At 49.4% G+C, this 11,632-nt stretch overlaps 1 protein-coding gene across 1 annotated transcript in view; it reads right to left on the bottom strand.

The window, feature by feature from the left end:
- The window catches only part of CACNA2D2 (calcium voltage-gated channel auxiliary subunit alpha2delta 2), a 442,652-nt gene that overhangs the window by 20,701 nt on the left and 410,319 nt on the right, over positions 1-11,632 (bottom strand). Inside the window, exons 8-21 of the mRNA XM_069095393.1 lie at positions 10,009-10,059; positions 9,620-9,719; positions 8,850-9,008; positions 7,620-7,727; positions 7,231-7,309; positions 6,574-6,623; positions 5,790-5,879; positions 5,474-5,545; positions 4,925-4,999; positions 4,731-4,805; positions 4,496-4,567; positions 3,912-3,983; positions 3,651-3,712; positions 1,708-1,784 (exon numbers count right to left, since the gene is read on the bottom strand). Coding sequence (XP_068951494.1) covers positions 1,708-1,784; positions 3,651-3,712; positions 3,912-3,983; positions 4,496-4,567; positions 4,731-4,805; positions 4,925-4,999; positions 5,474-5,545; positions 5,790-5,879; positions 6,574-6,623; positions 7,231-7,309; positions 7,620-7,727; positions 8,850-9,008; positions 9,620-9,719; positions 10,009-10,059 — 1,142 coding nt within the window. The remainder of the gene's footprint in view (positions 1-1,707; positions 1,785-3,650; positions 3,713-3,911; positions 3,984-4,495; positions 4,568-4,730; positions 4,806-4,924; positions 5,000-5,473; positions 5,546-5,789; positions 5,880-6,573; positions 6,624-7,230; positions 7,310-7,619; positions 7,728-8,849; positions 9,009-9,619; positions 9,720-10,008; positions 10,060-11,632) is intronic.

Here is an 11,632-nt window from a genome sequence, read left to right as displayed (position 1 = left end):
GAGAAAGTGAGTGAGGGGAGAGGGCAAAGGGTTAGAGGAAGGAGAGAAGGGTTTTGGTGAGCCAGAGAGCAGGAAGGAGAGAGAGAGAAAGAGGGGAAGAGGATGAGAGTGAGGGACAGGAGGAAAAGTGAGGAGGAGGGCAAATATGTGTGTGGGAAGAATAAAAAGAATGAAGACTCGAGAGAGGAGAGGGAGACAGGGAAAAAGGGGGACAGGGAAAGAAAGAGAAAGAAAACTGGGGAGAGGTAGAATGAGAGGGAGAGAGGAGAGAGTGAGAAAGGGGTGTCAGAAGGAAAGAAAGAAAGAGAACTAGGGAAAGGTAGAATGAGAGGGAGAGAGGAGAAAGTAAGGAAGGCAAGTCAGAGGGAGGGAGAAAGAGAGGGAGAGGATCAAGAAAAGGGAGAGAAGAAGGCAAAAGAAAGAAAAGTAAGTCTAGGAGGAGGTATTAGTGAAAGGAGAAAACATGGGAGGAATAGGAGAGAGATATATGAGGAAAGAGAGAAGGAGGGAGAAAGTGAAGTTGGGAGGAGAAGGTAAGGGAGAGAGTAAATAAAAGCAAGCGGAAGTGAGAGGGGGAAAGACAATGAAGGAGGCACTGAAGCAGAAAGACAGGGGCAGAGAGGGAAAGTGGCAGAAGACCAAGAGGGAAAAATAGTAAGACAGGGAGAGAAAGAAAGATTAAAAGAGGAAGGGAGAGGGAGAAGTGAGGAAGTAATAGAAGAAGAAAGGGAGGAAGAGTATGGTAGAAGAGAGAAGGATAAAATGTAGGCAGAGAGAAAACGAGCAAGAGGAAAAGGAGAGAGAAAATTGAGGGAGGAGGTAAAAATGAGGGAAAAGGAGGACTGCCGAAGAGAGAAGGGAAGAAGGAAGAAAGAAGGGATGGAAAAGACCCAGAAGGGATCAGGAGAAAGAATAAAAGCTATCATGGCTAACATTTATATGCCACTTACATATCCCAGACACTGTGCTAAGTGCTTTACACATATCATCTTATTTGATCTTGTTCTTACAACGACCCTGGGAAGCAGGTGCTATTATTATCCCCATTTTACAAATGAGGAAACTAAGTCAAATAGAGGCTAAGTGATTTGCCCAGGGTCACACAGCAGTAAGTGTCTGAGACTGAATTAGAACTTAGGTTTTATTGACTCCAGGTCCGGTCCTCCATCCACTGAATACCCCTAGAAAGGGGGCAAATAGTGAGAAGCCAGCTTTCCTCCCCCATGGGTCTCTGGGTGGAAAGTTAAGAGACAGAGAAAGTTCAGAAAACAGAGTGTGTAGGGGGGTGTGGGTGTGTGTGGTGGCAGGCCAACACGGAAGAACATGGAATGATAAGAACCAAATTAGAAACCATAAAAAGAATGATCTGAAACTAAAATCAGAGAAGAGGAGAATCATGCAACTTTGGGCTGACTTTCCAATGAGCTGGCTGCTCCTAGCCCCTGGCCCTGCCAGGCGCCCTGGAGTGAAGGGCAGGCAGGGGGCCTCCCTCCCTTGTGCTCCCCTCCCTCCCCTCCCCTGAATCCCCACTCCACTCTTCAAACACTTCTTTCAGCCTGCTGTTGTATGGGATGCCCCCGGTTTTCTTTGGGCTGAGCAGTATGAGTTTATGGTCCTGCTGCTCAGATTGGGCTGGGGCTGAGGGGCCAGGGGCAGTGGGGGCAAGGAGTGGGAGGGGCAGCAGGCACAGGTGGAAAGGCTACTTACACTTGACCTGCAGGATCTGGTCACTGAGGTTGGCTTGTAGATAGAATGTACTATAAGGGGGCAAGACCAGCCCAAGGCTGGGGGAGACAGAGAAAAGAGAGAAGAGTCACTCACAGGGGAAAGTCCTAAGAGATACCATGCTACTCTGTTATCCCCATTTGGGCGCTGCCTTGAGGAGGGAGCTCTGGGCTCGGCCAGGATGTCTAACCCAGTTTGTAGCTCCTCACCGTTATCTAAAATACATCTTCCCTGGGATGGCATCTGGTCTTTCTCTCTGAGGCTAGGACATTAGGATCATGGCCCACTTGGGGAAAGGCCAGCTGCAGCCCTAGAGATCCCTGGGAAATGGCCCAGGCTCACCACCACCCCCAACTCAGTCTGGGATTCTCCGACTCTTCCTTTCCCTTCGGTAGCCTTGCCTTGGAGCTCTCTCTGGAACACTGCCTCTAATGAGTGATGGGCCCACTGGGACTCCTCCCCTGGACCCTGAAGCAAGGTGGGAGGGAGGTCCCCTCCCCTTCTAGCCTGCTCTGGCAGGAGACTTGCGGCAGACTTTGAGAAGACACTTCAAGCCATCTGCTGGTGCCTTCTCCATCTGAGTAGCAGCGAATTCACCAGAGAAGCAGAGTGAACACTTGTCAAAGAGTTAGGTGATCACAGGTGTGATGTTGGGGGTGGAAGAGATAATACAGCTTGACAGTTGTTGGTCTGCCAAACAACCTGCCATTGGGGTGTCAGACCTTGGGTGACGTGACAGCGTGGGCTGAGACTTCAAGTGTGATGGGTGTGACCATGTGGGCTGCTGCTTGGGGACGTGATAGTGAAAGCTCATGGGCTGGCTAGGGTTGGCTGAGTGGAAGTGATCTCTAGGGTGCAATAAATAACATGGTTTATATTTGGGGTATAGTGACAGATAGAGCCTGTGTGTTAGGTTGTTGATCGCTGGAATGGGACAATAATAAATACTTTAAGGTTTGCACATTGCTTTCTTTTATCACAACGAGGTAGGCAGTATAAGAATTAATTATCCTAATATTGTAAAGAGAAGTTAAGCAACTTGCCCAGAATCCTTAAATTTTGTGTCCCAATCCCTATGGCACATTGCCTCTCAACAGTAGCATGGTGGATGGATATCAAGTAGGTGATCTGATAGTCAGGGTGGGTATTTAGGTGGAAAGATGTGGCTTGGGACATGGACTGGGAAGATGCAGCCTGATATTCTGGGTGCAGCACACATCCTTGGGATGTGACGAGGACTTCCTCTATGTGGGCCGTGTTACACACCTGAGATAATCCAGCTTGATAGTGGAGGTGTGATCACACAGCAGATATCGGGAATGGGACAATATGGTCTGAAATGGGGATATGAACATAGTCTGATATGGGGCTGCCAGCTAGTATTAAGGGTGTGATGGGATGGTCTGAGGTACGGGATATGAAAATATAACCTAATATTTAGGGTGTGAAAGCAAAGTCAGTGGGGCTGCCTGTCACTCAGCATGGCTCACGGAAGGCCAGCCTCACCTGCTTGCCACCTCAGCCTTGCTTAACACCATTTCCACTCAGCCCAGGACTGGATGTCAGGGAGAGGCCAGAGGCTTCTCTCTTTGGATCTCTAGGCATTGTGTGTATGTGTCTGTGTGTGTGTGTGTATGTGTGTGTGTGTGTGTATGTTCAAGGGTAGAGAAGGCTTATTGACCTGAAGTAAGAAATGTCCTCAGGGGGAATAGGAACTTTGTGAAAGTTGTGGACAGTGGAGGGGGGGGGTGGGGGGAGATGGGGACTGGTCAAGACCAGGTGGAAGGACCACCAACTAAAGGGGTGGAGGCTGGAGAAGGAACCTAGCTCTCCTAGGATCCCAGACTCTAGGGCTGGAGGATATCTCTTCACACATATCCCTTCCCTACCTGTCCCCTGAATCCCACCTTTGGGGCCCCCCTCACCTGTAGTTTGTACTTTTGATCGGGACCCAGGTATAGTTTCGAATTACTTCATCAATGTATCTCTGGGAGGGAAGAGCATGAGGTCAAGCACATAGGCAGGCAGGCAACGGAAGCCTCTCCCCTCTCCCTCCCAATATTTCTTCTCCCCTTTACCCCCACCCGTGCCCTATCATCCCTTCTTCCCCCACCATCCCTCCTTTATCCCTGCCTTGTCATCCCTTCTTTCTCTCCCCATCCTCCCTTCTCCCCCCAAAATTTCACCTCATCCAGGGATTTGATGAGAGTCTTGATTTGTTTATGCCCCCTTTTCCCATCAATCATGCTCTTTCGGATCTAAGGGGTGGTAAAGAGCAGAGTGTGAGAGCAAGGCAAGTGGTATGGGTAATTGGGCAGACCAAGATTGCTGAGGAGAGCAGACTTCGGGACAAGAGGCTGTTTGCAGTGTAGGGGACTGGGTGGGGCAGAGGATTGGGAGGAGTGTGAAGAAGGCTAGAGAAGTGAAGGGACAGGGAAATAGTGGAATGTTACATAGGTAGAGTAGGGAGATGGGGAATAGGGAAGATTTATTTGACTGGGGGATGGAGAGAGGAGGTCAGTGACAAGCGGGATAAGGGGGAAGAGAATTGGGACACTGCCGAACAGGTGATTATTAGAGAAAGGATGGGGGACAAAGAGGAAAGGGACAGCTGGAGCTTTGGGGGATAAGAATTGGGGAGAAGGGAAGCTGGGACAGAGGAAAAGGGAAATGGGAAAAGTATGAGGGAAAGAGGAGGATGGGAGGTGGGTGCTGAGGGACAATGGGGGCTGGTAGGTGCTCTGGGGCCCACCCATGGTCCTTTTCTCACCTCCTCCTTGTTTTCATCTTCTAGTTCAGCGTCTAGGAAATCTAAAGTCACTGGCTCCCGGAAATTAGTGATCTGAGGGAGAGGATCACCACTCAGTAAGAATATGGCGACTCTCCTATTGCCCTTAAGCATGCTTCCACCCCTGGAGAGCCAAAGCATCCTTTCTTTTCCAGGATCTGGGCATTACCCTTTTCCTAGTGTAGGGCTGGCAAGGGGGTAGAAGGTTCTTTCTCACCTGGGGCTTCAGGTTAGGGTGGAGAAGGACATAGCCATTGAGGTCAATGGAGAATACATAACCATTTGCACCAAGCTGGAATTGGAAATCGGAGGATCACGTTTTGGCACCCGGCTCAAGGAAGGCAGTAGAAGGAAAGGGAACATGGGGCTAAGATGCGTCCTCCAGCCCACCTTGAGGCCCGCTCCACTCACCGTGTAGTTTGGCGTCAGCTTCTTGATATCATTCAGAGCCACATCAATGCCCATGACACCCAGGATTAGCTGGTTCTGGGGGCACAGATTTGCCAGGGTGAGAGCCATGAAGAACAGCAGGGAGCTGAAGCCACGGCCATTCACTCCACCTCTGTCTATGCCCTGATGCTTGGGAATTAGCACACTTGGGCCTCGTCTCTGGCACCCACACCCATCTCCATCCGTAACTTAACCCTCTTTCCCATCCTTCGTTCCAGACAACTCTATCCACAGGCATGGATCAGAATACACTCTCCACTTGGATGCAGACTTCACCCCTCACACTTGCCCGCAATGCTCCCTCCAACAGTCAGACATTCTCCTCCCTCCTCATCTCAGTTACACAGACATATCCATTCTATCCCTCTGCCACACCACCACCATTCTCTCCTCCCCACACCTCTGTGTTATTATATACATCCCACTCCACCCAGACATGTAGTGCATGAACACTCCTTCCCTTCACATGCTTACACAAGCTCATGCACATTTATGTATCTGCACACTTGCCTTCCTCTCCCCGCTGCCATCCTGGGTCAGGTTAAACACAGGAAGGGTTCCAGTCACCACTAACCCCAGGCCCTGTGAAGTGGGAAGGACAATATGGCATTTTGTGCTCCAGCTTCCTCAGTGTCTACTCCCTACTGGGGAGCAGGTCTTGTTTGCCTACAGTCCTCATCCCTCTCTGCTCAGGGCAGAGAGAGTTCTGGGGCCTTGGCACAGCTGAGCCCCATCGCTTAGGGGTCTCTGCATGATTTCCATTAATGTCTCTGTGTAGTTGGCCCAGCCCTGATGGGGTGACAGGCATGGTGGGGGGCAAGCTTACCAGGGCATCTTCATACACATTGGTCCACTGCACCTGCTTGGCCTCATTGCCTGCGAGGACCATTGGCCTTCCCAGAACATCCAGGTACTCCTGTGAGGGAGATGTAACATGAGGGTGGAAGGAATCATAGGACTTAGAACTGGGAAGGACGCTAGAGTCACCTAGTCCAACACCATGATTTTGTAGGTGAGGAAACTGAGGCTCAAAGGGACAAATGACTTGCCCAAGGTCATGAGGCAAAAAGCAGCAGAACTGGTATTCACATCGACTTAAAATCCAGTTCTCTTTCTATTACATGTGCTAGGGCTCTCTGCTCTGATGGCAGAGGAGCTGTGGTCTAGATATTCACATCCAGGCTCTTGTCCCTCTGTCTCCCTCTGCACAGACAGGGGTTCCCAGCTATTGATCTTGGTATTCCTGGAGTGGATTGATCCACGCCAAGGGAAATGGAGGGCTAGATCTGGGCACTTTCTCATAGTGACCAGCAGAGGGCACTCCCAGCCCACATTAAGTGGTTGAGTTAAATCAACTGAGCTTGAGACCTAGATCCTGAGTGATTATTGACTTAGGACCGACTTGGGAGAGCTCAAAGATGCTGACATGGGGAGTCTTTTGTAGAACTTGGTTCTAGGAAAGGAGGGCACCTAGATCCTGCTGGGAGGGCTGCTGGGTTCTGGGGTGGGTCTCTTTCCAGGTCTTTGATTTTCTTGGAGTTGTTTGGTTCTGCTACAGAGAGAGGGTGTGTGTATGTCTTGGGGATGAGGTTGGGTCCCTGTGAGCTTACCTGTGTGTTGATTCGGATAGCCCCAATGGAGGGGATCTCAAAATAGTAACCTGTAGGGGAGAAGGGAAGCGTAATTTGGGTTGGGTAAGGGAGAGTATTTTTCCTAATTTTTGGTGAGGGTCATGCGAAGGGCAGGTGAGTATCCAGGTGGGGTGTGGAGTGGCAAAAGGTGTACATGCTGAAGGTGCTTTCTGGGGACTGAACCCATAGGGAAGAAGGGACAGTTTGAGTGGGGGTTGGGCACGACTCAAGGATAGACCCCTTTCTGTTCCTACTCTCTATAACCCAAAGCGGCAATACCCCTCAGCTCCAGCTATGGATGAGACACAGCTGGGTCATACAGATGGGCAAACGGACATATGGACAGAAATATAAATAGATACAGAGTGCCTCCCCACACCCATAGTGATCCTCCCCCCTCACTTTGTTGGGGGACACAACAAGAGACAGTTGTGGGCCGATTAGAACATTTAGAATTTGAAAAGTCCTTAAAATGATCCTCTCACTTTATGGCTGAGGATACTAAGACCCAGGAAAGGGCAAGGACCCGTCCAGGGTCATACAGTAAGTGCAGAGTTCAAATCCAAATCCAGTGTTTTCCCCAATACACCATGCTGCTGTACCATGCGTCAGGTCAAGGCAGGACATGGAGGGTACCTTTATTGGCACAGGCCATCCACTGCAGGGGAGTAACATCATAGTTGTGCTGTCCGACAGAAAAGGTGAATACCCGAACCTGGGGACAAAGTGGGGAGGCTTAAGAGACTTACTCATAGCTTGGTCCATATACACGTATGTATGTATGTTCATACACATGCCCAAAGTTGTAGGACAAGAGAAAGCCAGTTCTGAGCCTAGCGTCAGAGGAGCTTGGAGGAAGGTCATTCAGGCGCTCTGAATTCCATGTTAAGTGTTAGTTGGATGGACTTGACTTTGGGAATGCTGTTACCTGGCCATCTCAGCTGCCCCTCCCCATTCCTCACCCTTAAGAGAGTGAGTGGCTGTTGTCCCCAGTATCCCTGATTGGGGACGTCTGGGGGCCTCACCGTTCTGTTGGGCCAGTTGTACTTCTCAAACACATCTTGCACTCGATCCTCTCCTCCATCGGTGAACATCATGATCATTTTGTTGCAGTTAGCTCGGGTGATGTTGGACTGGACCAGTCAGTGGAAAGGAGAGGAGGTCAGCTGGGGAGGCTGTCTCATAGCTCCAGGTAGAAACCTTGCCCCTTCTTCAGTCCTCCCCCTACCTTCTCATAGATACAACCCACTCTCCCAAGAGACACTCCTCAGTATGAAAATCTTTTCCTTCCCCTAGAAGAATGACTTCAGGGACTGAGACACCCAAGGGCCACCCTGTCCCAACAGGCTACACTGGGAGAGGGGGTGGGTGCAGAGAGCATCATTCTACTACCACCTTTGAACTAGAAATGATTCCCACCTTAATTCTCCCATCAAAATGAAACTTCTTCCACTGAAATCATCCACAAATGTCCTGGCCGTGTTATTACTCCTACTACAATGAGCCACCAATTAGGCTGCCACCTAATTTTTCCCACTGAAAGAGCCCCAGGCACCCCTTTGCTCTTTTTTATTTCCGAACTCTGCCAGGATCAGTAATGAGATTTTCCTCCATTTCTAGGGCTACAAGTCTAGTCCTCAGACTTCAGAATCTCCCTGTCCCCCTCAATCTTCCCATCTTATATTAACTCTTTGGGGGATGGACAGGGAACTGGCATCAAGGCCTGAACACCTTCTCACCTCTGAGCTCCCTGAGGGAAATGCCTAACCAGCTCCCCACTGGGAGACACAACTGTTCCCATGTCCATGGCCCCTTTGTCAGGAGCTGGTGAGAAAGGGGCCATGGGCATGGTAACATTTCTCCTCATCTTTCCTCCGCTCTAAGCCATGACCATTAGTGCCCATCCTTATAACAGGCCCATCCATTCTGATTTCCCTGGTGTCACCAGCTTGGTCCCAGAAGCAATGTTCCACATTCTTCCCTCACAGTAGCAGGGGTGTGAGTCCTAGGAATGGCCCTCTCATAGACAGAAAAAGGGCTCTGGGGAAGGGATGTCAATGACTTCTTCCTTACTGCTTTATTAGACTCTGCAGGCCTAGCTCCCTCTCCCTCTGCCCTCCCCCCCATCCCCAAACTCCTATCCCCAGGCAGTCAGCATGGCAGGTGTGGATGTGCCCTGGTGAGGGACTGAGGCTAGGACAGAGATGTCAATTGTGGTCAGAATCTTCTCTTCCCCTGCGCAAAGCAGGACTCACATTCTGGAGCTGGTCAAAGGCATATTCAAAGCCAGCCTTGTAACCTGTGGTCCCTTTTGCCACCATGTTCTGCACAGCTTCCTTGAAAACCTTTTTGTTCCGCACGTTGGCCTGAACCAGGTGATTGAAGCAGGACACAGGCTGGGCCTTCTCATTGAACTGGGGGAGCAGTGAGTGAGACATGAGGTTATCTTGGGAGCCCTCTGGAAGGGGCAGAGTTAGGAGAGGTCTGTGGAAATGCTTAGGATTAGGGAGAAGAGGTTGAGAAGGGAGGAGGGTCAAGGGAGAGTTGGGTTATTTTCCTGAGAGAACACCTGAGTGGGAGTAGGGTTAGTAGGAAGGGGAATCGAGGTAAGCTTGTAGGAGAGTGTCCCTCCTTCCCTTTATCTGCCCCTAAAATCTTGTGAAGTCAAGCATGTGTATTCATTTATGCCAAGTCTCTTTTCTCCCTCTCTGGCTGTTATAACTGGTAACACAGAGGACAACTCCCCCCAAACCCCAAGCAAACACCCCCCAGAAAACCAAGGATATCTTCACTACCTGGATTTTCAGGGTAGGAAGGAGTCCCCAAGGCTCTGTGAGCCCCTTGGCCAAAGATGTTCTGTGAGATATATAGATCTCATGGAGGAATCAGTGACTGGTCCCTTCTCTATGGCAGGCCTTGATTCCAATGATCTGACCCTTGCTCAGTCTGACCCTGCCAAGGGGGCCTGCCTTTGGAGGATTTTCTACCCAACGTGGGTCCCCATTCCCAGGCTCAGGGCACTGACCGAGGCCACATTGACGTAGTCATCATCAGATAGGGTATCCAGCATCTCGCAGACAGATGTCTTCATCAGCCTCAGTGTCAGGCCGCTCACACTGCCACTTCTAGGGGGCAGGGTATAGATGTGACTCAGGCTCCCTCCCTCTTCCCCCATTTTAGGGTTGGGCATCAGCTTCCTGGCAGGCATTGGGGTCAGGGATTTTGGACAAGGATGTGGGGATCTTGGGACTTAGGGAGGATCCCTAGAATGGCATTGATGGAATTGAGGAAGGACCATTGGCTCAGTGGTCTACAGGGTCCTGATGCCAGAGGGGCCTGTGAATTCTGGCTCTGCCCTAGAGGCTGGAGGTACCCTAGCTCCTGGGCAGGGCCATTCCCTCACTGCTCACTCACACATCCACGATGATGACCATGTCCTTAGGAGAGGAAGCTCCTTGGATGTACCTGCCCAGGAGAGAGGTTGAGGTCAGCGCAGAGAGTTAGGGGATGTCTGGGTAGGGCTGGAAGATGGATTATAGGCAGATTTGGGGAAGGATGATAGAAAGGAGATTCCAAAGGCTTTAGCCACCCCCTTTGCTTACCTACTTAGTTCTCTGCCTTACTTCAGTCTGCATTTGGGACTTAGGGCACCTACCTGGATTGAACAGTATCTTGCAGTAAGCAGGGGGCCTTCCTCTGTCTCTGAAGCCTTAGATTTATGCCTGTTACCCTACAGGACTTCACTCTCTCTAACCCAAGCTCATTATCTTTCCCAGTAAATGTATTCCTTCTTCTGATTTTACTCTCTGCCACCATTCACCAAATCTCCCACATTCAAAATCTTTGAGTTGTCTTTGCCTTTCCCCTCTCTCCATTCCCACAGCCAATTAGCTGCTAGCTTCTCTTAATTCTACTTCCACTACATTACATATTGCTTCTGTCCTCTCTATTCCCATTGCCACCATGATGGTTTAGGTCCTCATTACCTGGACTACTGTAGTATATAAGTGTATATATATATATATATATATATATATATATATATATGGTATGCCTAGCACTTCTCTCCAATTCATCCTTCATACCTCTGCTAGCACAATCTTTCTTATATGGAGATTTGATAGATCTATGTGTAAAAAAGAACTCTGGTCATACACTTTCAGCTGTATTTCACCTCACACCTTTCAACATACTGGACAGGAGTGATTCCTAATATGTTCATGGGGTCCATGAACTTTTTTTTTTGAGGGGAAGGCAAGGCAATTGGGTTAAGTGACTTGCTCAAGGTCACACAGCTAGTAAGTGTGTCAAGTGTCTGAAGTTGGATTTGAACTCAGGTCCTCCTGACTCCAGGGCTCGTGCTCTTTTCACTGTGCCACCTAGTTGCCCCTCCATGAACTTTTAAAAAAATATTTTGATAACTGTATTGCATTTCCTTGTAATTGGTTTCCTTTGTAATTCTATGTATAACATTATTTTAAGAAGGGGTCCATAGGCTTCACTAGACCACCCAAGGGGCAGAATCTCAGCTCTATGCTCAGTTTAAACCCTCTTCTCTGTGACCTCCTGGCACTGCAGTGTTTTCCTTCTGCTTCTTTGCCTGGGATGTTACCTCTGCCTCCCTCCCACCTTCTGTTGAATTCCTAACTATCTTTTAAAGACCAACTCACATAAGATAGTAATGACCTCAAGCACTTGGTTTGTGCTTCTCTGATGTACTTATCACATAGCATGATGTATCAATATATTTCTGTCATCACTTTTTAAGACTCAGAGCTTCATGGGGGAGACATGTCTTTTCCAAACGTTAGATCTCACCCAGATTTCATCATAATACTTTGTACACAGTAGGTGCTTAATAAATATTTGTTGAATTGAAAATGCAGTCAGTGGGGGCAGGAGAGCCTGAAAAGGGGTTAGGGAGAGATGACCAGAAAGAAATCTAAAGGAATCACAGGGTAGTGGAGAGAGAGAGAGAGAGAGAGAGAGAGAGAGAGAGAGAGAGAGAGAGAGAGAGAGAGAGAGAGAGAGAGAGAGA

The sequence above is a fragment of the Petaurus breviceps genome, unplaced genomic scaffold (genome assembly GCF_028583685.1).
Source record: "Petaurus breviceps papuanus isolate PSGF00001 unplaced genomic scaffold, PetGlider_PUasm1.0 227, whole genome shotgun sequence".
Lineage (NCBI taxonomy): Eukaryota > Metazoa > Chordata > Mammalia > Diprotodontia > Petauridae > Petaurus > Petaurus breviceps.
This window is presented reverse-complemented; position numbering and strand designations above follow the sequence as displayed.